The sequence below is a fragment of the Paramormyrops kingsleyae genome, chromosome 1, assembly GCF_048594095.1.
Source record: "Paramormyrops kingsleyae isolate MSU_618 chromosome 1, PKINGS_0.4, whole genome shotgun sequence".
In the NCBI taxonomy this organism is placed as follows: domain Eukaryota; kingdom Metazoa; phylum Chordata; class Actinopteri; order Osteoglossiformes; family Mormyridae; genus Paramormyrops; species Paramormyrops kingsleyae.
In genome coordinates, this window is record NC_132797.1 from 70678764 (window position 1) to 70704944 (window position 26181).

At 43.8% G+C, this 26181-nt stretch overlaps 2 protein-coding genes across 8 annotated transcripts in view; one reads left to right on the forward strand and one right to left on the reverse strand.

Moving 5' to 3' along the window:
- vwa8 (von Willebrand factor A domain containing 8) overlaps nt 1-22011 on the reverse strand; it is a 73795-nt gene extending 51784 nt beyond the window's left edge. The window contains exons 1-17 of the mRNA XM_072697881.1: nt 21727-22011; nt 21253-21330; nt 20798-20928; nt 18888-18998; nt 13974-14141; nt 11924-12088; nt 11738-11787; nt 11489-11597; nt 11172-11276; nt 10554-10685; nt 10160-10294; nt 9637-9714; nt 7219-7379; nt 7016-7129; nt 835-1003; nt 520-597; nt 103-218 (exon numbers count right to left, since the gene is read on the reverse strand). Coding sequence (XP_072553982.1) covers nt 103-218; nt 520-597; nt 835-1003; nt 7016-7129; nt 7219-7379; nt 9637-9714; nt 10160-10294; nt 10554-10685; nt 11172-11276; nt 11489-11597; nt 11738-11787; nt 11924-12088; nt 13974-14141; nt 18888-18998; nt 20798-20928; nt 21253-21330; nt 21727-21865 — 2039 coding nt within the window. The 5' untranslated portion in view covers nt 21866-22011. The remainder of the gene's footprint in view (nt 1-102; nt 219-519; nt 598-834; nt 1004-7015; nt 7130-7218; nt 7380-9636; nt 9715-10159; nt 10295-10553; nt 10686-11171; nt 11277-11488; nt 11598-11737; nt 11788-11923; nt 12089-13973; nt 14142-18887; nt 18999-20797; nt 20929-21252; nt 21331-21726) is intronic.
- A 1116-nt stretch (nt 22012-23127) lies between these two features.
- Nucleotides 23128-26181, forward strand: part of dgkh (diacylglycerol kinase, eta) — a 60220-nt gene continuing 57166 nt past the window's right edge. For 3 of the 7 annotated variants that reach the window (XM_023824044.2, XM_023823890.2, XM_072697910.1), the window contains exon 1: nt 25331-25829. In XM_023824044.2, coding sequence (XP_023679812.2) covers nt 25533-25829 — 297 coding nt within the window. In that variant the 5' untranslated portion in view covers nt 25331-25532. Of the gene's footprint in view, nt 23379-25329; nt 25830-26181 lie in introns of those variants that run through there. The other 4 variants (XM_023823633.2, XM_023823723.2, XM_023823809.2 and 1 more) reach the window with 3 other exon arrangements.

A 26181-nucleotide genomic window follows, 5' to 3' on the forward strand; every position in this document is an offset into this window, starting at 1 on the left:
ATCTTTAAATCATTACTGAGAACTGGAAACAGTAATGAGAGAATAAGAGAGATCTTTAAGGGAGTAAGGATGTACAACACAGCAGGCCGCCGTGCGGGCCACCTGGAAAGGCAGGCCTTGTTCACAGCATGGCCGACCGTCTCCTCTGGGTGCTGGGACAGACGTCGGCAGATTCTCAAGAGCTGCCTGGTGGACAGAGAAGACGCCAAGGATTGGGCCTGGAGGGAAACACACAGTCTCAGACTCAGAAACACACACAGCTCAACTGGCTTCTCCAAACAGTCACGTGACGCGATTAAAGTAAACATACAACCAGCGAAAACTACGTCAAAATAAAGGTCTCAGAAACAGCAGATTCTTCTATTTCTACTTCCAAACTGCCGTCGTGTGGTGGTCTGTCATACGCATTATGCGCATAACACATATTATATAAAGGGCAGCATTCACGCTAGTAAAAATATATATAGGCTTGTCTGTTACGGGTGGCTGTTTTGTCTGGTGCAGTTCACAATGACTTACTGTTGGGTCATTTGTTTTTCTCAAGCTGTGAGTGAGATGCAGTAAGAGCTGCACCGCCTCTGCTGGGGCATTCGGCGTCTGCGAAAAACAAAAGGACCACAGTTCAGCTCCGAGGAAGTAAAGCATCCGGTGGAGAAAAGGCGAAGGTTACAGTAGAGAAGCCCTGGAAGCCATTTAGGGGTCCACATGTGTGGACGTGACTGAGAAGATGGAGAGTGTGCGGCGGTTTGTAGTCATTTTTTTGAAACGAAGTAAATTCTACTCCCCCTATTTCCAGGTGCACAGATCTGAGACAAGAAGATGCCCCATGCTCACCATCCCCTGGATGATGGAGGTCTCCTCGGCCACGTCCAGGGGCTTCACGGTGTGGAAGAAGAACATGGTGAGAATCTCCGGGTTCAGCCACTGCTGGCCGCGGCTGCCCTGGACCGGGGGCTCAGCCAGGGCGAGCAGGCGGAAGGACGGGTGGATGGGGAAGATGGACCTGGTCAGGACGGCAATTGGAGACAGTAAGCTGGTGTCTGGTAAGGGACACTCTACTATAAGGCTGCCATTTGTTAAAGCCCCTTTCAGTTTGAATTGATCCATGAGGTTCTGGGAAAAAAACACCCATGTCAGCCTATGAGTCTAATCACTTATGACTAAATTGAGAAGGAGAAAAGGAAGCGAGAGAATCTTGAGTTCACCAGCTGTCAGACGCGATTGAACGCTGTGATGAGGATAACACAGGTCCCCCCCGATCTCCGTCGTGGCTCCGAGCGGCCGGCGGATGTTCACACCCCCGCGGGTCCCCTTTCACCCTAATCCTCCCTGACATTTCATTCGCGGCTTCCTGACAGGGAGTGGCCCACTGCTGCCCCCCCCCCCCCCCCATTACACCTCCCACACCAATAAGCAGATCCACCCCCACTCTCAACCAACACACACACGTTTGTATTCATATCCTTGTGGGGACCGTCCAGTCAACTCTATGGGAAACACCCAAATCCCAACAATGACGACCTTAACCCCTTTGACATTTTGAGTTTTTTGATTGCAGTCACTGATTTTTTATTAAGTTCAGTTTTCCATTGTGGGGTTAAAACTTTTAAAAATACCATGGACTGCAAAGCACACAAAGAAGTGAACTCCTGATCAAATTAAGCCTGAACTTTCCCTTTAAGCACAAATAATCAGAGCAACACTAATAAATCTGGGGAACGTTAGGAGACTCAGTGCGGCGGAGTAAAACCATTATGATCGGAAAAGTGGAAGGTAAAGGATTCAGAGCAAGTTCAGCAATAGGACGAAAATGGACATTGTATTTAGATGCCTGGAGACAAAAAAACACGATATTTTGTAGGACTGTTGCCAACTGGACTGATTAGTAATAATACCCTAATGACTCCCTGTACCCTCATAAACACTAACATTCTCCATTCAGGCCTCTACACTCTCCGCTCACCATGTTCACTCAGGTCCCTGTATGTTCCTAACCGTTCATCATTTCCAGTCATTCTCTGCACCATATTAACCACTAACCATCTCCATTGAAGCTTCTGTAACCTGCTAACTGTTTGCCATACCCAAAGACTGGAAATCATTTTTGCTCAAGAGCAGTGTAATGTCCTAATCTGGTCCTTGGGAACCCACAAACAGTCCATATTTTTGCTTCCTGTTGCTGGTGTTAGGGGAGCAAAATGTGTTCACTGTTTGGCAGGGAGCTTGGAGGGAGCGAGAACATGGACTGGCTATTGGTTCCCGAGGACTGGATTGGGAAACACTCAAGAGGATAGAGAAGCTCCCCCTGGTGACGATGCTTTCAGATGGAAGCCGCGAGCAGCAATTAACACCCGCCTTGGAACCACATGAAGCTCAGAGACAGGAAAGTGGAGGAAAGGGAAGTGGGTTTGTTTCAGCCCCAGACTCTGCGCCGCAAACATCCACCCTTTCAGTCTAGGTGAAGAGCGCAAACACAAGCATTCCTCATTCTTTCTCTTTCCTGCCCTCCTTTTAAATACTCTTTTTTCTATTCATGCTATTCTATTCAAAGCCTTTGTTTAGGAAATTATATGTCATGCACAGATTTTCCAAGTAAGGTGCGTTGCATGCGAATAATTCACCAGACTTAACAGTTATGCAACAGGATATGGCAAAAATTAATCAGTTCAACCTGAGCTGCACCCTCATCTATAGGATGCAGTATAAATAGACCTTATGTCTTTGAGACGTCACGGGCTTTTGAAACTTACGGGAAAAAAAAAACAAAACTATTTTGGGGTTTTAGAGTTTGGTTCACTCTAAATGAGTCAGTAGAAGCCTTAGAGAGGGTCCTCCACAGCTCTTAATCATTTTAGGGGCTGAGTTGCTGTGAAGTGCATGATTGAAACTCAAATGGCTTCTCCAAAGAAAGCAAAAATAAATAAATAAATCAACTGCAGCCTGATGTGTCACTAGATATTTAGGAATAAGGATATAAAGAAAACCTGTGCACATATAAACTACTTTGTTACGTATCAAAAAGTGAAAAAAGGACAAAAAAAAATGTATACCTATGTGACACAGAGGAACTGTGCATCATCCGGAATAAACCAGGCGTGATAACCTCACTCTTTCTGATACCTTCTTGTTGCTTCACGAGAAAAGCCCATTGGTCATTAATAAACCAGTAATTACTTCATTTCCAGGAGAAACTGTCAACCTGCAAACAATCCCCATTTTTTAAAGAGGGCCAAATCTTGACGCATTTCATTCTGCTTCATTGGTCAGTTTGCGACTGTGACAGTCTGTCTGAGCGACATAAACTGAATTAATGCCCCAGACGTTACAAGTTCTCCCCGGTCTCACTTCAGTGTATTCGAAATGCGTTATTATGACATTGACTGCTTCACCTTTTCAAGGCGAGTAGCTGGCGGAGAGTTGCTGTAATGTAACTCGATTTTATTCGAAAACAAGAGTCGGTGCTGATAAGTGGCAGTGGGTGACAAATGATGAATGAGTAGATGAACTGAGCAAATTAACATAGCTTTATAATTAAGTTAATATATGACATGGGTATGATTACAAATGACTGCAGATTTTCAAGTGAGGGCAGGTCTCAAGAGAGCAAATGCTTAACAAATCACGAATTAACAACTTCCCTTCCGAGGACTGCGACCTTAGTTTGGTGGAGAGGTTTGCGTGCCCTAATGATCCAAGCTAGCTACATTATTTCGGGCCTGAGCTCCTGGTAAAGTCTTCCCTGGTAAGCAGGTGTGTGAAGAGAGACTGGGCAAACTACAACCCAACTAAGATCTCTAATGAAAGATACCAAGAAGAACCAGTGTATCTGGTCTGTCCAGATTATGGTTTTTAAGACCCACTAATCAGACGCCGAGTGGTGATCATCAGCAAGCATCTAGTGGGGTAGGTGCAAGGTATCAGACAGATGAAACCTTGGTAATGGATGCTCTGGCAGAAAAGGGGCTTTACCTTCATGCATAATGTAGAGTTTAGAACCCCACCTCTTGATCAGGGGTGGAGTCTCTCCTACTCTGGAGATCCACACGGTGAAAGACTCCAGGAGGTGTGGGAACATTGATTCACAAGTCCCAGGATTCCCAAGAATTTTTCCCAGTAGACAAGAAGGTCGCCTCTTTGTGATGCTGAGCTGTAGGAAGGAAAACTCTGGCAGTTCTTTGAAGATGTGGGCGAGCTGCTTGAGGGAGGAAGGGGGTAGAGCTACCATCCAATTAGCATTTGCTGAATGACTGGAGTTGGCATATAGGGAGGAGGCCAGATGAACCAAGACAACCCAGATAAGCAGTGAGGGTTGGTGGGGAAGGAAGATTCTAGGAAGCACTAGATACTGTTAGCTTGACATGGTTAGCACACCTCTTCAATGTTGTTTGAAAGACTGGTAAATAGAGGTGATGGTCCTTTTTTTTAAAGGGGGAGAGGCAGAGGGTGCTGTCGGAAGTAGTACGGGATTATGGAATACTGGGGCCACTGTACATGCTATTGGGTCCTTATACAAATACAGAAGGAATTGCATCCACATCATTAGCACAAAACCGAAGCAATTTACTGTATAATGAGTGTTGACTTCTGGCAAGGGTGCATCTTGTCTCCAGTCCTGTTTGTGATTTTCACGAATGGGATGGCAGGGCACAGACAAGGCTGAAAAGGTTCCGATGCAGGATACTGGGAGTGGCATCCCTAATATATGCAGATAATGTCATGCTTTCGGCCTCATACAATCAGAACCTCAAGTGCACACGTAATAAATCCGATACCAAATGAGATGAGAATTGGGTGCCGTCACAAGGTCACGGTAACCCCTCAGAAAAGAGTGGACTGATCCATTCAGGTGAGGGGGAAGAATCTGTATTTACTGAAGGAATTTAAAATCCATGATCTTTGTCATGAGGGATGGTAATAGGAAAAGTGAGATTCACAGGAGGATTGGTTTGACGACTGCAGTTCTGCAGGCACCGAGGGGATCGGCGGTGCTGAAACATTAGTTAGATGCGCCTCAGGCTATAACAGTCATTCAAAGTACCTCTCCTCACCCATGGTCATGATCTATGCATAATGACTGAAAGAACAAGGTCATAAGTACAAGTAGCCAAAACGAGGTTTCTCCACAGGGACGCTGAATTCATTCTCCATGACAGGGTGAGAAGTTTGGAGATCTTGAAAGAGACTGAAATAGAGCCACTGCTCCATCAGATGGGTCAGTTCAGGCATCTTAAGGATGCCACCTTGATGACTTGCAAGGAGCACGTTCCAGGCTCATCTGACTGGGTGGAGGCCCCAGGAAAGACAGGACATGTTGAGGGGTCTCCCATCTGACTTGGGAATGACTAAGGATCCCCTAGAACAAGGGTTCTCAAACGTTTGGATCAAAGGTCCGCACGAGATTTTTGTTCAAAATCACAGGTCCGGAATAATTTTCAATGACAAAACAGCATTTCATGAATATACGGACAAGAATATATCAATATATGAAATTGGGAACTTTTTAACGCTCGTTGATCAATTTGACTGTCTGTCATTGGGCGGGGGGGGGGGGGGGGTGGTGGTGGTTCTACGTTGTATTTTTTACTTGAAACCACGTTATACGTTAAGGTGCATTATTGGTTCGGTCTAGATTAACTTGTGGTTCGGTCTGCATCTGGCTTCTAGAATGAGAGTCTGCAGCCATGAGAAAAGAGGACTGATTTGAGCTGCTAGGAATGCTACAAGGCGGACCCCCACCTAGCAGACCCCCACCTAGCGGACCCCCACCAGGGAAAACAGTGAGAAGACGAGATGAAACACTACACATCATATAAATTTTGGTCACAATGGATACCCTGAAAAACAGTATTAAATTATATATAATGCGCAGATAACGGCATAAAACAGGTTGTTCCACATCCATCCATCCTTCTTTCGTAACCATGGTGAGGCTGGAGCCAATCCCAGGACGCATATGGTATGCAGTGGGGGAAATCCGGGAGACAGGATGGAATGTCATTCAATCGTGGGCAACACACACGCATGCTACAGGGAGCCAACCGAAGAATCAGTAGGCAGTGCCTGGTTTCCGAAAAACACACAGACTTTCAAAGCGCAATGTGATCTTATTCTTACCATTTTAATTCCTGACCATCAACGTGGGCTGTTCAATCAGAATAGGAAGAGTGTGTATTTCCTGCACAGCCCAAACTTCTTAAATCCTAAACAGTTCCTCATCTAGTAACGCGAAGGGAAGTCAAAACTGCAGGTGACGGCGCGGCTGGGGTGGGGGGAGCAGACACGTCTCCGCAGAGGGCAAACAGAGTGTTGCGGCAACATCGCATTTCTCACCCACGGCACAGATGCGTTTTACTGCAGTCTCAGCCACGCAGAAAAGGGCGAATCAAGCTTCAGGCTCTTACAACAAGTCTGATCCGCAGGCAATACCGACAGAGAGATTACATCCTGTGGTAACTTCACAGCCGTCTGAGTATGTGTGAAAAACTATGATAGCATGTCTTTCAATGTGTTAGCTTAGCCATTTCAAAACAGTAAATTCCCCCGTAGAAGTAGAGGACTATACTAATAACCCACAGGTGGTGGGTTTGAATCCCAGGGAGCACAAACAAATTGCAACCCTTCCCTCTACTGTAAGTTGCTCTGGATGAGATGTATGAGATAAATATAAAATATCTCCGTCGGTCTCCTACAATAACCACCCGATGCATCCACACACAACCACCAGTGAACCGTGTCTGGCTAATCCGTACCCCATCAAGTTACTTAACTAGTTACGTTTGATAAGCGAGTTGCTGGTGAAAGTTAAGGAATACGTGGAATGGCTGGGGTGTCCAGGAGAGGTTTGAGAGCAGAAGCGGTGCTCATCTAGCCATCCAACAAGATTTTAACAACTTTGTGCAGAATGAAATAAATTCTGGCTATTTTTTATTGTGTTATTTTTCATTTGCATATATTGTAATGATAAATTCTGTTTCTTTTCCCCCCCGATAAACAGCTAAGACTGCCTAACGCTCACCGCTGTTCCATCTCCGAGTCAGACATCTTCATCTCCTCTTTCAGAATCTGGTACCGGTCGGACCTCAAGAGCCTGGTACCGTCATAGAGGGCCAGCTCTCGGTCGTGGATTAACCTGAAAGATAAACGCCACAGCTCCTGAAATCTGGTTTATTCACCAAGCGGTGTGAACGTTCTGGATGCCCAAAGGGTGAGATCACTGACCTGGAGAGCACAGCCAGGGTGCCCAGGTTGACCCTGTGGATGCCATCCAGCAGGACCAGCTTGCCCTCTCGCGCTGCACTGACCAGCGGGGATACCCTCCAGGCTGTGTCCCCATTGGGCAATGTGTACCTCTGCTGGAGGAGATCCCGGCCAGTCATGTCCTGTGGGCAGGAAATGACATCACCCTGAGAACCCGTCTTCCCAGGAATCCCTACATCAGGCGCACATATGATGCAAACCTCGTTATTAAGTGTCAGAGATATGGATGGTTTCCACTGACTTGTGCCAACCAGTATTTCAAAGTCAGAGACACACTTACCTAGAGTTCTATTTAGGTAAGTGTGTCTCTGTTCAATCACTAGTGACAAAATGGGGAGACAAAAAATAGGCTGGTTATTAATCTGTATTATTTTAACAGAAATCGTCTGCCGCGGTACTAAATGTGACTTAAGTAGAACTGGTAAAAGAGAAATTATGTCCTGTACTTGATCTACAGATGAAGAAAAGCTGTTTCCTTAAAATCCGTTTGAGCACATATATTGGAACATGTCAAGCAAATACTTTTTTCAGAAGCCACTCAAAAAGAAAGCAGAAGGGATTTTCTGTGTAGATGAGGTGAACTGTGTTTAAAACTCCTCCAGAATACTGTTTCCTTAGCCGGAAGCACAGACACCTTCGTTTTGCTGGCCAGGTCCTGCAGTGGACTGACTCATTCTCTGCGTTCCTGTACACACCCCCTGAAGTTTTACTACCTGGGCCACCACTAGAGTTTCCACTACCCCCCCCCCCCCACCCCAAACTCAATTACTCTGTTTAAGCAGCTTCAAAACACAGGCCGTCCGCTGATGAAACACAGACACTCCAAGCAGGACCTGGAACAGCATCGTTAAAGGTGTCACGTCTGTCTGCGGGCGAGGGATCACAAGCGTCACATCCCCCCGATGGCCGACGGCCCGCTTTTCGACCTTTCGCACTTTTTGTTTTTTGGGCACCGCTCCATGAGACCTCTGACTAATGTAATCGACTCATTTTCCAAGCAGCAACAGACAAAATAGGAAGTGAAATGTAACACAATCCACCGTAGGCTGGCAAAGTGTTTTTAACTTCAGCTGTACAATTTTCAAGGGGGGAAAAAACATCTCTTATTAAAAGAAATGCAGGTGCTCCACAATTCACATGTCTGAAAACGGAATAAATACCAAAAAGACGTGCTGAAGAAGCACAGAAAGCTAATCTTTCATATAAGTATCACTTTGATAAAAATGTTACATTTATTCAAGCGGAAGCTTTTATTTAAAGCGACGGACCGTTCAGACAGCAGTTACAGGAGCAATAAGGGTTAGGGGCCCTGCTCAGTAGCCCAATAGTAACATCACTCTGATGACAGCGGGATTTGAACTGATGACCTTACGATCACAGGCACTGCAGCACATACCACCTCATAACAGAGTGGCGACTCATCGTGCCCCAGACTCGTACCTGAAACCTTCGGCACGTCGGCGCTACCCTCATCAGCTACCCAGCTCCCCGGCTATAAATACATAGTAGCTATATAGGAAAGGCTTTGTGCCCATTTAATTTCATAGGACTGGCACTCCACTATATAAGTGTTAAGCATTAAAGCTATAATGGACCATAGCTCCTCAAAAATGAAGCTAATTATTTACTATCTCCGTACAACTCAAATCATGAGGCGTCATGGAATCTAAGTCTTGTACTTAACATTTATACCTCAACAAAAAACACATAGAAGAAGACAGAAATTCCTGCTAGGTGGAGAAGCTATGCTTTGCATCAATTCTTCCTATAAGAATGGTTTTCATTCTTTTATTCTTCAACTGAAAAAGAATGAATGAAATGATTTTTGAAAATGGTGTGCATATACTACCAATATGGCATATGTAGCTAAAAATCAATAAGAATGAGGATTGTGGGAACGAAAAACCTAAACAGTTTGACAATCTAAAGCAACTCAAAATGGTGGGGGGGGGGGTCACAATTTATGTGCTCCCTGGGATTCAAACCAATAACCTATGCCTTGCTAGCACAGAGTTCCATTGGTTGAACAACAGGAGCCCATCCAGGAGGAGTTTCAGACTCGGATCTCGCGGCTCTCCTGTGGTGACTCACTGGACTGTCACGCCGCCAGATTCACTTGCAAGATGTATTTCCAAATACAGCATGTTGTGAAGTACCCCGGCAAGCCGGAGAATTTTAAAGGTGTTCATACAGATCAGCTCAGTAAAGAATGAAAAACAAGAAGAGATTATCAGACTGCCAGATCAAGGTAAAGTCAATTCTAGGGCCTCTGCCAATCTACGATGGTTTGTTGTCACGATGCTGAGTATCACCACAGTTCGTCGCTTCTTCGTCTCCCTGAGACGAGTTGATATGCACACAGAATACAAGCCTCGTTACCTGATACAGCATTACAGGTTCAGTGCTGTACCCCAGCATCTCAGCAAATTCCTTGGCGATGACAGACTTGCCACAACCCTGGAAAGATCATATTCAGAAGGACAATTAATAAGTCGTTTTTCCATGACAGACAAGCACAGATCATTTTCAGTTATATGCCCTAAGAAAGTCTTTCTCAATTCGGTCTATAGGGACCTGGAGACAGTCCGTGTTTTTGCTCCCTCCCAGCTCCCTTTAGGGAGCAAAAATTTTGACTTTCTGGCAGGGAGCTGGGAGGGAGCAAAAACGTGGACCAGCTGTGGGCCCCCAAGGACTGGGTTGGGAAATCCTGTCTTAAGATATTCTACATATTCAGTTTTAAATTATTTCTATTTTTGGACCACTTAAATGAACCAGTAAGGCATACCTAGAATCATCTCAGATAACTATATGGTTTAAATGTAATTAACATTTCCCGAAGGTTTTACTCTACACATTGAAATATAAAATATGGACCAAGAATTGTTCGGGCTTGATTTTATACCTTGGCCCCCATAAGGCACATATCCTTGACCATGTGGGACTGCATCATTTCAGCCAGAAGGCGGGCGTGGGTGGGGGTGCTGATGAAGCTGCGGCTGTGGTCGGGGGTGCGAGGTTGATGGGATCCTGCCGGAACCTGAGGCCGGGAAACAGCAGCAAATCAATGGCAGCGGCCGGAGCTCACATGGACAGAGAGGATTTAATCAGGTTTCCATAAGAAAAAACAGGCACCACTACTACTCAATTAAATCCCTCTAAACAGACCAAACCTATCCCATGGTGCACCTGGGTTCCAGCATTTCGGCTAAAATATCACCATGGCAACACTGCTCATCTTCTGTAGGCCTCGGGTGCTAAGAATAAGTGGCCACGGTGACCCCATGATGGCACCTCACCTGGAGGGTGACGTCCGTGTCAGACACACGCAGGGTGACAGCTGCGCAGCCAGTCTGCTCCCGGTTTAAGGGCTCCACGCTTACCACCCTAGTGGGACTGGGCTGCTGTCTGGAGTCAAGGAGTTCAAAGCGCTGCAGGAAGGATATAGAGGTGTTTCCAGTCAGCTCTGCAGCTGGAAGGATAGCGGGGGAAAGGTGTTTAATCTCACGACAAAAAGCATCCAGTTCTTCCATTATCTGCTTATCTGGCTGGGATCTGGACTGTCAGGAACCGGTGCTGGGAAGAACAGGCAGAGAATCACCTGGACAAAATATCTGTCAACTGCAGCGCATGCAATCGGGACAATTTACAGGCCAATTCTGACTCATAGTTTCCCCTGATTTTTTTGGGTGTATTTTGGGAGGGAATAAACCTTGAGTGACTAAAAGAGTCAAGAGGGAAATGGGGAGAATGTAAGGTCTACACAAAAGGCCAGATCGATGAGAAGAAACCATCTGCAAACATCCAACAATAGTTAATACTGGCATATCAAACAGAGCAGCATCACGTCTGTGAGCCAGTCTGACTGATGGCTGCCTTTGGTGTGGAGACCGGAGACTCGAGGATGACTGGCTTACACTGAGCACCCCCTCCACTGCGCTGCGGCCCTCCTTGCCTAACATGACCTCATATGGGTAGAGTCGTTGGATCAGCTGCTGGCAAGACATCATGGGGAACAGGTCCTGTGAGCAGAGACACCAGATTCCTCAATGCAAGGCAGGGCACCCATTATGCACCTAATCCTTTCAAGATCCATTTGCGTCAATAGCTGTAAACCAGAGAATCTGTGGTATAAGTCACGAAAAAATAACCGAAATTGCAGAGGTATAAAAAGATCAGAGATGATAAGATTAAACTCCTAGGGCAGGAAACAAGGGGCTTCCCAATCGCTTACGAGGACTTTAATGGCGGAGGGTAGGTTGTCCACAGGGAAGTCGGGAAGACCCAGGCTGGATGATTCTTGTGAGCAGAGGGTGGTGGCAAAGGACAGGAGCTGTGAGACTCTAGGTAAGTCAGAACAGAAAGCATCGTTCTGACATCTGACAGGCCGCAGTACTCGCACACGAAAAGCAGTGATCCAAAACTACGAAACGCTTATTTAAATGTAAACTGCGTAAATATAAACGTTAGCGACGTCGCTTACTTATCCGTGGTGACATTTGGTCCGATGCTGTACAGAATTTCTAGCTGATCCTTAAAAAACAAACAAACAAAATATGAAAATAAATAAACTTCAAAGTGTCAAGTTGTGACTGCATGATAAAAGAGAGGCTTCCGGAAGCAGATGCAGGGCCACCCGCAGAGAAAGGAGGCCATTAAGAGTCCTGACCTTGAAGGGAAGGTAGTAGATGTCTCTGGCCTGGAAACGGGATCGCAGTGGTGGATCGAGGGGGTTCCCGGTGTACCGTGGGACGGGAAGCCCCAGGGCGATGACGCGGAAGTCCTCACTCACGCGCACGATCTTCCACGCGTCCAGCTCCTCCTTCGGGTGCTCCTGAGCCACACAGGCCACAACGTGACAAAAAACCGTGGCCACACCGCAGGTCACTTGTAGCAGCAGAACAGCGGCACAAAAAAACTCCCTTATTCTCAAGGGGGAACGTCGAGATAGATCCAAGGCCAGGCTTAAACACGAGCTGTAGCCCAGGGCCCCAAATTGCGGGAGGCCCCAGTCATTTTTCTGGTTGTTTCAGCAGCATTTTATGCTGTAGGTTTGGCCCCAATAATAACTTAAGTCCAGGGGCTCCAACCTCCTAAACTGGGTCTTGAGAGTGAATAGACTGACAGATGCTAGCTTATTGTTTGAATGAAAATTAAATTTACTGACTGCCAACCACTGACTGATACAGAAACTGTCTGTCTGTCTTACTGTCTGGCTCTACCTCTACATTAACATGCAAAGGCACAGAATAAAACCTCCTCGATAATAAGCGGCACACGACGGCAGACTACAGCTTTTCGTACCCTGGGCCACACCACCCACATAAGCACTGCACTGTAAGTGCAGGTATGAATGTAAGTTCTCCCGTTAAACAAAGCAGACTCCCAGCAGCTAATTAAATTTGCCAAATTCTGAATGAACTTTGAGTAAAACTGGGTGGGGAATTAGACAATCACGGGATGCCTTAAACTATGAGGCGTAATGCGAGGGAGGGCGGTTGGTAAGATTTCGCCTGGGGAGTCAGGTTCAGGCTTGTGCGTCTGAAATGTCGAAACGGGCTGACATAGGCAGTAAACAGCACCACAGCCCACGTGCACACGTGTGAACGGGCCGCTGCTTCAGCCACAGAGGCCGCTAATGGGCCTTCACACGAGAGTCTCCGGCCAACAGGGGATTCACCAGTTTCTTTGTTATTTGGCTCACGCTTTCACCGCAAGCGACGTTCAGTTGAGAACGCAGGGGTCAGCCAGCTGACGGAGCAATCGGGAGCCAAGGTCCTTGCTCAGGGGCCCGTCAGCAAAATTACCGCCGACCCTGAGATTTAAACTAGCGAACTTCCAATCACATGCACAGTATCCAAAACCCGTGAGTCACACAGACCCCCCCTGGGGATTAAGTTTAGTGTAATCTGTCACTTTTAATGTGTCACTTTTGGCGCTTTTCCACTGGCATACAGGAACCGACTCGTACCTGAACCGCAACGCAAAGAGACACTAGTTCCACTGCAGAAGGGTCGGCTCAGTAAAGGCATTGCCGGGTTTGGAGAGCGACAGTGATGTAAAACCGAAGAAACTCATATATACTGTCCACACGGTGTACAGCATGATTTATTATGTACAATTATTGTAATTTATTCTGTGTGCTAATTTCTATTAGCACGTCTGTGGAATCGCTGTGATATGCGAGTATCAAACTCTAGCAGAATTAGCTTTCGGTTGCGTAATTTTACATTATCAAATCCATTCCAACTAGCGGTTCTATAGTACTTTTTTAAGTAGAAGGTTAGAAATTTTCATGTTCCGAGTCTCTGGGAATGCATCAATACATCGCGATGTGCAATACTACTAATAATGAATTATATATGGAATATATGCTTTCTTTCAGGTAATCCATGTGCAGAACAACCAGCTCGGTTTGGTCATGCTAGTAAGCAGGGCCATGTCAGCGCGGTTACAGTTCAGGTACAGCTCACATACTGTACAATGGAAAGTAGCAAGTTCGCAGTACGGCTCTAGCACGGTTCTTAGTGGCAGTGGAAAAGCGCCATTTACAGTATTTCCTCTCCTTTCTGCAATTTCCTTGGAGAACCATCCATCCATCTATCTATACTATTGACTTTGGTCTTCTACTCAACACTGACATTTGCTTCACAGACAAAACCACAGCTTTCTGACTACGGCCCCAACGTTGCCGGAGTAGGGCTATAGGCACTGCTCACCTGCAGCAGCTTGTCGTAGCGCTGCGCGGACATGAGGAAGCGGCCGTCCTCCAGCTGCATCTCCCTGTTCTCCAGCAGGTTGTTCAGCACCGGCAGCACGTTGCGCTCAGCCTTCTCCAGCCCCTCCAGGATCAGGATGCGGCCCTGAGTTGCGGCTCGCACCGCACACTGGGGGGGGGGGGGGGGGTACCGTTTATCTCCCCGTCTGGCCACTGCTCCACTCAACCGAAAGCGCATCACTGAACACAAGCTGCCGACAAAAGCCCTGATAGAAATATGGAAATATTACAGAAGCAATATCACCCCCCCACTTTGTATTGTTATAAAAACTAAGCCCCCCCCCCCACACACACACACACCCCACCAGAATAAGAGGCTGGAATATGGATGAATGGTACCCAAGTAAACAGATCAGCCAAACATAGAAAGTAATAGAAAAAAGCAGCAATTAAAGTAATAATTTCTTGTTAGATTTAGAAATGATAGTTGTCATTGAGAAAAAAATGATTTATGGACCTTCAAAGCGTCGACTGACTTAACCAATGTTTCTTTATGATACACAGATCATTTACATCACCAGAAAATATGTGAACTTGCTTGAAATTATCTTCAAAAAAGCAATTACCACTTGGCTGTTTGTGGAATTTTCAGGAGTATATTTTACCCATACAATCTGAGATTCAAGTTCTATTTACCTAATTTTTATTCATAAAAAAAATCAAGCATGAAATACACTGACATTACAAGCATAAGTGTAAAAAAAATCAAATGACATAAAATTAAAAAATCAAATGATACTGACGTCAATGAGAGGAAATTCTCAACTACTCTGGCAACCAAAATGACAGTTGCCATGTAATTAGGTTTTGGTTTACATAAAAATATAGGCTTGCCTCTATGGGAAGAAACCCAATTAAAATGCAGCCAGATGCTAAACTTGACTCCAAATACATTTTTGTCACAGACACTGTAATCACATAATTATTTTAAAGGGCAGTGATGCAGACGTGGTGAAATTGCATAAAAAAGGGAAGACATAATAAAAAACACTTGGAAGAATTAGTCGGCGATAGTGCAACAGCAGCATGGATAAGTGAAGCTCTAAAATGATGATTCCCCTCGACATTTAAAGGAGAGTAAGCATACTGTGCATCAACAGTTCCTCTCATGTGGATACAAAGCTGTGGTGGGCGGGACCAACAGTGAGCAGCCAATCATCTGCCGATCTAAAAGGAGGCTGCAGGCAGTTGATTGGCTGGGTTGCACTTGGCCATGTGTCTATACCGATGTGTTCACTTAGCATACCATAGATTACATCCTACTGGATTTATGCTCTGTTTGCACTATTTGGAGAACGACAGACCTCAGATGGTATGGGTCGTTCAATAGGCAAGGATCTGTTAATGCCCGGTTATGGAATCTATATCATTTCAGTCTAGGAAGAGCCTACCACACTGAAAGCTTAGTAGAAAACACAGTGGAAAACCAAAGAAGGAAGACGCTCTGACACAGTGTTTTCGCATGGCATGACTCCTACTCCAGTTTCACTGCATCCTGAATTCATGGAGCCCTTCCTGTAATTAAATTACCCAACAGGCTGCATGTGTGCTTCATTAAGTAAGAACACCCTCTCACTTCTGCTGCTACTCCACGCTAACTGCAGGAGAAGTGAGCAGCTCTGTCCAGTTTTCTCCCTTTTCTTTGAAACATCTTCGAGACGGAAGGCCGCACCGTGGTAGATTCCGGTAGGCCTGGCTGTTCCAATCCTGCTTTTGCGCCATGCATGCATTTGCCTTTTCTCCTTCTATTACAGGAGCTTTCGGCCACATGCAAAGACATTCATTCAGCCTAAGTGACATCAATTGTATAAATTGCAAACATATGTGTCCTGTGATGGACTGCTGTCCCGTCCTGGGCGTACCCCAGCCTTCTGCTCTATAGTGCCTAGGATTGGCTCCACCCCCCCCCATAAACACATTTATTTTGCTTTTATTCAGCTGGTGAATGAGTGTAATTAAGCAGGAATTTGGTGCAAGCAAACACAATACAATACTGCTGTTTTAAGATCGATTTCAGAAAGTTGGAAAATATGTGTCCCTGCATCTCCTGGATACTGAAGGAAGTCAAGCAGGAACTGCACACTGCACACTGCACCCACAATAACTTTAATCTCAATTAATATCCGGCAAGGCTGACACACTAAGCTGAGAATGTAGGTCTCCGAATGAGCCCAGGTCCCGGAGGAACAGTCAGATGACCTGGAAGACAGGCTCCTCCCACTGCAAGCTGCTCCAAGAGGCAGCTCACTCCCAGGAGCCCTTCTGCTGCTCTCAATTTTAGCCAATCAGGTGCCTCGGGCAGTTACAAGCACTTCTATTGGCCGCAGCAAACATAAACATATAGAGGGTGCACTTAACTGCTCTCATCCTGCTCCATTTTTACAAATTTCATATCGAGATGTTCAATAAATATCGATATATTACAAGTTGGCACATGTTACCTGTTAATATATTATCTGGTTGGTTAATGAACTACTTAGTGTATATATGTCACTTCCAGTTGAGTGAAAGTGGGGAAAATCATAATCTTTAGGAAATTTGTATCGTATATATTTCACATGTAGCAGAAGCACAACAGCCCTCTCCTGGATAAGTAACTACAGAAGACGGGTGAATGGATATTGCAATATAAAGAGACCAGTACATCTAAAACAACTGGTAATTTACTAATTGTTTATTTGTCAATAACCATTCTCTCTAGGTGACAAATACTCAATGCCTGACTGTAACGACTGATAAAGAAAGAGGGTGTCTGTCTGACAATGGCTGTAGCAGTGTGTTCTACAGAGTCATGGGTTATATATAATAAAATATAAATAAACCAATGATTTCATACTTTTCGGCCTTGTTTTTGAATTCTTTGTAGTGGGGCAAGTTTTCAACCAGCCAGTTTTATTTCTGCACATTCATCGTTTTCTTCTTCTTTGTCCGGTGTACCACTGTGCCGCCAGACAAACGCTCAGATGGGTCTCATTCTACGCTGAAAGATGCCAACTGTGACTCTAACTGGTGTCTATAAATATTCATGCAGGGACGGGCACGCACCATCAATTATCCAGCATGTATCTAAAAATGTTCAGGGCAAAGCTGGCTACAGCGCAAGCCTGATTTAGTAGAGACATTAACAAACATTAACATAAACAAATTTGCGGTTAAACTGGTTTGACATGAAGAAATAAATGTAATAGACTGTACACTTTGGTAGTTGTTGGTGAAACTGTGCAGTTTTAAAATTCAAGTTGGATTTTAGAAATGGCTCCTTTGGCTGGGGAGTGTGTAATACGGTAAGGAGAACAAACAAATAAATCGATCAGGCAGTGTGCATGTGAAAATAAAACTACACGCAGAAATTCCATGTGAATGTGGACTTGCTTGACAGCTATGAGCTATCTGTTTGATGGCACATTGCAGCGGAGAGTGTTTCAAGCACTTTAAGCTAACCGGAAATGTTTTTAGGACACACGCACCAAGGTTGAGAACACTTTCCACTTTCGTCACTGAAAACGTAACCACATGGAAAAAAAAACGACTGCACTGATAATACAGTCGTGTCACGCGTAGATGCGAGAGTTCACGGTATTTCTGTGTCCTACTCTGACACTCTTCTTTCATAATACGGACGGCGTGGGTCAAAAGTTCCCAAACACAAATAATATTTAAAAAAAAACAACACATGGATCACCCTCAAACCACGCTGAGGAAAGGAGAATCACCTTTCATAACAAGGCAACACTCGAACCCGGGCGAGACAGCGGGCAACCCTGAGAGGAACACACTCTGAGGGAATCTCAATTTAATCACGCTGAGGCCTAGCAGACTGCAGCTGGAAACTCATAATATTTATCCTTCTTTATAGATCCGAGTATCATTCTGCTGACTGCGCTAATCCCCTTTCCATCATGTTGTAATTAAAAAAAAATCAATGTTCCTGGGGGCTAAAATACAGTATATTATGCCTCTATGCACTCTGCAGGCTATTTTCTATAATTCAAATGTCAATAAAATCAAATTCATAGAAAAATCCTTGTAGGCCAGTTAATTACCACAATTCAACTTCAGTTCCGTATTAAAAAAAGAGTTAAAGAACCATATGTCATTCCATGTTTTAATTAACACGATCGGTAATTAGTGTGACTACTATGTGTGGGTTTCCATGGAAACACTGGTCACCTGGGTTTCTCTTGTTTGCCGTGGCGACCCGTTCGCGTTCTTTGAGATTAGGCTATAATCAGCTGAAGAGTTTATTTTTAAAAGGCTTTGTGTGTGCGATCGTGCTTCGTCACAAACACTCCAAGTCCTCCGGTGTCCTTGAAATTCTCAAAAGCAGCCGGATCTGACACCATCAACATGTATCAAAACGTACGTTTCGGATGTTTTGCATATTGACAGCTACAGAGGCAACGCTAAGATAGATTCGGGGTGTATACGTCTCTGGATTCCCGCCGAAACATCGACGGTGTGTGACAGACCTAAGGATGGTATTGTTAAAAGCAGCACCTAACAGACTGTAGGATTGTGGGAGATCTCCGCTGGGAGCCCATTTCGATTCGCAAATCTGATAATTAAGAATCTCACAGGTCCTTGCTGAGCTGCAGATCTTCACAGACGTCTGCGCTATGCAGGTGTTCGAGCAGCAGACTTCCAAGCTGACTGCTGGGTCCACCGTTGGTAAGTGTTAATTAAGTGGATGGGGTTCCGCTGCCGGAGGCCTGACAGGATCACATGTGACCCCCCCCCCCCATCTCTCGCAGACGTCTCGTACTCACAGGGAAAAGAGTACCAGGCCTTATTTTTAGAACAGAACGAATCCAGCCGTGTCCAACCCCTGGACACGGCAGGTGACTCGCCGACTTGCCTGGTCGATGTAAAATGCGGTTCCGGCCCGGATCTCCCGGCGCTGTTTCAGGTCCGTTTCTGTAGTGTCCCGAGACAGGGCCACATACTCCACTTCCCTTTTGGTCAGCTCCTAGAGGAAACCCCAGAAAACTGAATTGTTCTTTGTTCCTTTATGGGATTTGCATGACAGAGATTTATTTAATCACTGGTGCATTTTGTCTCATGTGGATATAATTTAGTTACTCACAAATTATATAGATATACATAAAACAACATTTTTGGTATGCAACCTATCAAACAAATACCATTAAAAGTGAAACCTGTATAGGGATAAATGCTGACCATTAACAATCAGAATCTGAATAATTTTATTGACTTGGAGAAAACTGCTTATAAATAAAACATTATTCATAACAACTAACAGCAATGTAAAGGAATTTCAGTAAAAGTATACACAGATGGATAACAACCACCTGAACAATCTGGCATGAGGCAATGCATCACCAGGACTGAATGTCAGCATATGGTCAGTACTGGGAATAACAATGTCAGAAGTCTTTTATGCATTGTATCCCTGGTATGTGTTCATGTATATATCTATTTATTATAATTTATTAACCCCTTTATGACATTTACCAGCAAAAGAGATGACAAAAAGGATATATAGAATAAATTATGCCAATGCTGTCAGACTACTGAACTCTCAGGGACTGATTTGATACCAAACACAAGATCAGATACTACACACACATATTAACACGATACTGATCACCATTATACCCCACTGCAATATGTTTGCTGCTATTTATTATGTTTAATAATAACAGATACTTCATTGATCCCTATGGGAAAATTCTCTTCACGTCCCCTAACTTGCTCTCTGTTTGGTGAGAGCAAGCTGGCCACGAAGGGCAGCCACCCATAGCAGCACCCAGGGAGCTGGGGGTTAAGGGTCTTGATCAAGGACTGGCAAGTGCCAAGGTCAGGCTCAAACCAGTAACCCTCTGATCAGAGGCACAGAGGCTTAGGCCGCTGAGCCACATACCCACACTACTATTTACTATGTTTACTGCTATATATTACAGTATCTTATTGCTACCTCATTGTACATTGATATTACGTTTCTCCTGTATTTCTCACATTGTCCCTGTGAAATGTTTATAATTACTTTTTATGTTATTGCTACTGCATTGCACAGCCAAACTGCACCTTATCAGTACTGGCTTAACTGTGCTGTTTGCCCTTTTCACGGTGTCAGCTGTCCTGCAATGTTTGCACAGATTGCACACTATGCACTCTGTGTTGTCAGGTTGTTACATGTTAGTCTTCTGTTAATCTATGTAGCACCTTGGGCCCAGGGAAATGCTGTTTTGTTTTTAATTGTGTACTGCAGTAACTGTGTATGGTTAAAATTACAATAAATTAATAGATTTAGAATAGAATAGAATTCCTTTGTTGTCATCATACAGATAGAAATTCAATCTCCAAATATCGCATCTTACTCTCCTATGAGACACCTGACATATACAGGTGAGAGTGAGGTTTGGGGTCAGGGCACAGGGCCAGTTCAGTTGGCATCCCTGAGGAGTTGAGGTTAAGGGTCTTGTTCAAGGGCGCAACAGTGATATAATTACTCCATGGCCATGGGATTTGAACCTGCAACCTTCCAGACACAGGAATAGAGTCCCAAAAGTCGACAAACTCATACCTGCAACCCTGGAACCGTAAGGCTATGCTGCTATGTAATGAATCATTATGCTAACAATTTATTATAATTTCAGACAGCCTTAACTTACAGTAAGCAAACAGAACAGGTTACACATAGCTAACTGCAGGATATCAGACAGCAAGGAAGTTTATGCAACTGTTCCACATTAGAACAATGAGAGGAAGATCTTTAAAAAGGTCAGCGCGATAGCAGTATCATACCAGATACTGCATGGCAATGGAGCGACGAAGAGGACCAGGTGGCCCAATGAGGAACACATCCTGGCCCAGAAGGTCCTTCTGCATGATCCAGCGGAGATGCTGAACCACAGTCGGCGATATTGACTCTGTCACTGTCACAGCAAGATACGCATGATTAACATCCCAAGATTCCAGCAGGGAAGAGGTCTAATGCCAGAAACTCTACACTGTACTCCAGTCAATAACCCCTACCAGACATTCACGAAAAAGCGGTTTAACACCGCGGCACACGGACAGTAGGTAAACAGGAATGACAGCGGCTCGATCTGAATCACCATACTCCCCTTTACCGAATAATACAGAGCTTCAAAATGTACGACTTTTTGGCATCCATTTTATTACAGCAAGAACCTGAAACAGCATTAAGCACTTGGTAAATGTTCTTATAAGCAATAAATATGCATGACGTGACATACTGTGGTTGACTGGCACAAGTTCTGGGTTTCTGGGGGCTTTCAACTGAAATGAGATTTCGCCGATTTTCACCGTACCACCTGGTTGAAAAATGAAAACAAAAAGACTTATTTTTCCTGAATTCCATGCGACAACAAAAAAATACTTCAGTGATTAAAATCAAGAGCTTATTTGTAAAAGAGAATACTTTAAATTGTGATGAACGAGTCTTAAACAATCTTCATATATTTACATATTAATTAAATTGAATTTCAACTGAACGTGTCTGACATAAGGAAATTGCATTTAGTGGGTCAAGGGTACTTGCCAGCAACTCAGGGCAATGACGTAAGCACTGGGACCTAATTTGCTATGTTTTTTTAACTAGCACAACATACAATATACAGATTGTAGAAAGCACGTATAGCCAACTAAGGGACATAATTGCGTAATATATATCTTTGCAAAGTTAGGGATGACATCAAGTAAACGTTCACCTGACGACGTGTTAAGGAGTTTGACCTCATGTGCGCTGCATCTCCAGCCTCCTTTTCCCATGACAGTCCCCAAAATGTTTCGCATTCTTCTGGCGGCAACAGCGGCGACTGTGCCATTGCACAAAATCCGTGACTGCATCCTTGAATAACAATCTAAAGACAGCGCGTATTCAATTAATGCTCCTATTTTGCTATGCCCATGTTGCTTTCATAATTGTACATAAGCGCCACTTCCCCAGTGTAAGTGGACTATAATAAATGCAGAACAGAAATGGTCCGACCGCAAACTTTCCGTCAAACCGCCTACCCAAGGCAATTTGAGTTCCGACTGCCAGATACAACAGGCAATGTTAAAAAAAATCGGGATATGTTAAGGATAGAGGAAATATTGCGACATACTACCATAAAAATATCTATCTGGGCGTGTGCGGTTTCAAATCACTATAATCAACAAAGTTTATAACGCTTGAATTTATGTAAAATGTGGGAGAAGTTGAGCGGATATTAAAGTAAGCCTACCTCAAAATAATATGATAAACTCTAATTATAAACAGTAAACCCACAACTTAAAATCAAATACAAACATTAATATGCATTTATAAACTTTTATACTGCATAACCATGTAGACCCTCGTAAAGATATTCCAACCATTAATTCTGCTGTCAGTATTCATTTATCTCGGCATCAATAAATCAATAAATCAACAAACAAATAAACAAACAAACAAACAGATATTAATTCGTTTTTTCCGAAGGTGAAATCGATACCAAAATCGTATTCTGCCAGAAATTGAACTTGGTTATTTTCAACAGCTACTAATTTGCAGCAATTATATAGTGCGATAAAGGCTACTGTACAGCCTATAATTTATAATAATTATATATAGGCAGCAATTAATTTGAAATTACATCAAGAAAAATATTCTATATATACATTAATTATTATTTTAAATTATATTATTTCGATTATTGGACGTTTTATTCCGGGGACCCTCAGATCAAATTAAGCATTTCCCCCTTTTGTTATGTATGAAATCACGCATAAGACATGCAATTTTAGCTTTGCCCAACCTAAACTGCGACTTAACTGATGACAATTACTTGTTGCTGCACACGTACTGTAGGTAATTTTAATATTAGGCCCATTACACGACTAAATGGAGCAATATCTACTGTACGTTGTTATACAGTATATTTCTTGTCAGTATAAAAGCAGACCTCGTTGTTATTTGGGTCTATTTCTGTTTAAACAGTCAGTTTTAGACGTCTTCTTTAAATACCGATGTTAAATGAGAACAGTTTTGTATTTATTGTATTGCCCTTAAAAAAGAAGAAGGGGTAAGCAAGTGTTCCTGCATCGAGATGACATCAGCAGCATTGCCTTCTACCCCTTATACAGGATGACATTTATCACGTGGCGGAGAAGCTCAACCCTTGGAAAAGCCGCGCGGAGGGGAAGCGACGATGCGGGGAAAAGGAGGGAAGCGAAATACACACTCGGTTTAAAACGCCACGCCGCGTGCGGCTTTATGCTTAGACGCCAGTAGTAAATACGTCGAAACTCGCCGATCTCCACAAGAAGCCTGACAGATCGGATAGCAATTATGGAAGATGTCCACCGATACACTCGAAGCCCCGTCTGGGAGGAACTGGTCAGTATGTTTTATTTTGTACTAAAAGGAAGTAAATTTGGTCCGTTGTGCCTTTGTATCTGAAATCGATTGCAATACAAGACCTTATAGGCTTATAGGCTAATCTGCAGGGTATATTACATTTCTTTCATAGTGTTCAACAGCGAAGAACCTCCCTTTGAACAGCACTAAGAACTATACATAATTAAATTGAAGATTAAAAGTTTGTTTTGTTAGTGTTTTTTCTGATTTCTGAAATCGGAAACGTGCGAATCCACTGGACACTTATTATTGGACGCAGTGAACAATGTAGCAAGATCAGTCTGTAAACTAAGTGGTGTCACGTTCACTCATCTTTCATGGTGTATTTGAATAGAGAGTAATATTTTCGTCTCCTTAATTAAAAATTACCGAATTTATAGAAGGGTAGGCGGACAAAACCAATTCTAAACCGGTTTCTCAGACAATGATTCAGTCTGTGCAGTCAGGGCTGTGAACAAGATATTTGAAGAAGACAGTTTAATTTAGGGATACGGTCCGTCTTTATTGTTAGATTTATGGAATGCTGCGGGGTTCCATGACTCTGCACCGCCAAAAACACGTTTGTACCATGAATATTGTCTTACCGATTATTTCTGCTAGTGACACCACTATATATTAGCATATATATATATATATATATAGGTCGTCGTTGTCGTGATATGTTCTAGATTGTGACAGTCGCTTGCATTATAGTCCCAACATTGGATGCCAGCCACTAAAACTGGACCAGCGATATTATGCAAGTGTCAAATTTTATCACGAATATTTAAACACATTGTAATATAATAGTTGTAATACTTGTTTTTAAATATCAAATAAAATACAAAGTTTGCCTTAGAATAAGTTGTTTTTCTCCGTTTGAATATAGGCCTATGCATTAATAGCCTACATAAGTATCCACTACGTGTAATTTATTGTTTGTATTTAAATACTGGCAAAAAAAACACTTCTGCGGTGTAATGAATAGAGAATTCAAAATGGGCAGTCTATTCAAAGTTTATGGTCTGCTTGAAGTCTGGAACAGAGGAATATGAAGTAACATTCGATGGTTTGTAATAACACTGTGTAGATAGACTCATTAACACCAAAGGTGTCTGTAGTAATACAACTATATGAAGCACCCGTTGTATAAAATGATCCCGTTTATCAAGAAATGGCCGATATTTCCATTTCAACATAAATAGTCTTTCCTTGTGTTTCTCTCCTGCTCGATCTGATCCTCCCTCTCACAGTACTGGAAAAAATGTTAAATGAACATTGCAGAACAACGATATTAATTTATCTATAGCCTAATTTTCTTCCGAATATTACATGTTAGTTTTATGTAGCCTATAGCCTATATGCTTTTTTTTCTCTGGAGAAAATCTACGATTTGCAAATTAAACTAATGTAGGGTGTAAGAGAAATATAGGCTATAATCTACATACAAGTAGTTGTAAATATAAACAGGGAATGTCAAAGCGACGTCAAAAACGTTATATGATTTACATCACCATATGTTTCTCATACGATAGTAAAATAGCATGAAAATATTAACATAGCTATTAACCATTAACATAATGACATAATTTGAATACAATCGTGTCACTGAATAATTTTCACCATTGTTTGAACATTACTTTGCAGAAATCTGAATAAACCAGAATGCAAATCTTAGACAACCCTTAGACAACATAATTGAAGTTAACTGTATTTTAATGAATTTATGATACTGTAGCCATACTGGATTTTGTTTGTTTAGCGCTAAATCAAGCTTTGTTTGAGGAGAACGACTTTTCGAAATGTGCAATGGATAAATAATTTTTTCCGCTGAATAAAAACCTTCCGCTATGTTTATTTTGGTTACTAATATAACAGTTTTAGGTGTGCTAAGAATGGGCAGGGAGCACACGGGTGATCCCCGGTGCTCCTGCGCTTCCAGCAGCCGCTAGGGTCTGCTGCAGAGGTTTCCTCCCGATCCTGCACGGCATAGGCGGCAGGGGCGATCCCCAGCCTCCATGTGCCCACCGAAGCCGCGAAAGCACTTAGAGTAAATGCCTATCGCACGATCATGGCAGCTCCGCACGGGCTCCTGTGCTCCCGTACGGCTTTCAAATAGGTAAAAGTGAATCGGAGACGGAAAGGTAGCGGAAGATGGCGGCGAAGAGGGCTGCTTTCCAGCCGCTGTCCGGCTCTCGGGTCCCGGAGAGGAAGGGAGCGGCTGACCGCGCTAAGGCTAACCCGCAGTGCTGTGCTTCCCCTGCCCACCAGGAGCCGGAGAAAGAGGCGGCCGCCGCGCCTGGGATCGGCGGCTCCGGGATGCACCGGCATGTCATGGGGGCGGTCGGAGGGCCGGGTGCGGTGGACGAGTCCTCTGATAGCGAGGGGGAACAAGAAGGGCCCCAGAAACTCATCAGAAAAGTGTCAACATCTGGGCAGATCAGGAGCAAGGTAAGAAACAGCTGGAGGTGTCAGCTATGGCCGCAGGACGCGGCTTTCTGTGGCAACCAACTGTTGATACATTGCAGATCGCTGTACATTTACACGCCCCTCTGTTATTTTTTGTCGTCTGTAATGAATTGTAACACGTATTAAATAAAATAAGTCCATAAAATAGTTATGGTCGCAGACGGAAAGTGTGGCTTGAAAACGTTTCATCTACGTTGTAGCCTTTATGAACATTTACAGCGCGGTCTGAACTCTCAGGGACTCGTGGCCGATACATCTAGCTGCTTTTCTAATAATCCTGAAGGTGATACACAAAATAAATTTAAAATAACGATTTTGTAAGTTAACTCATTAT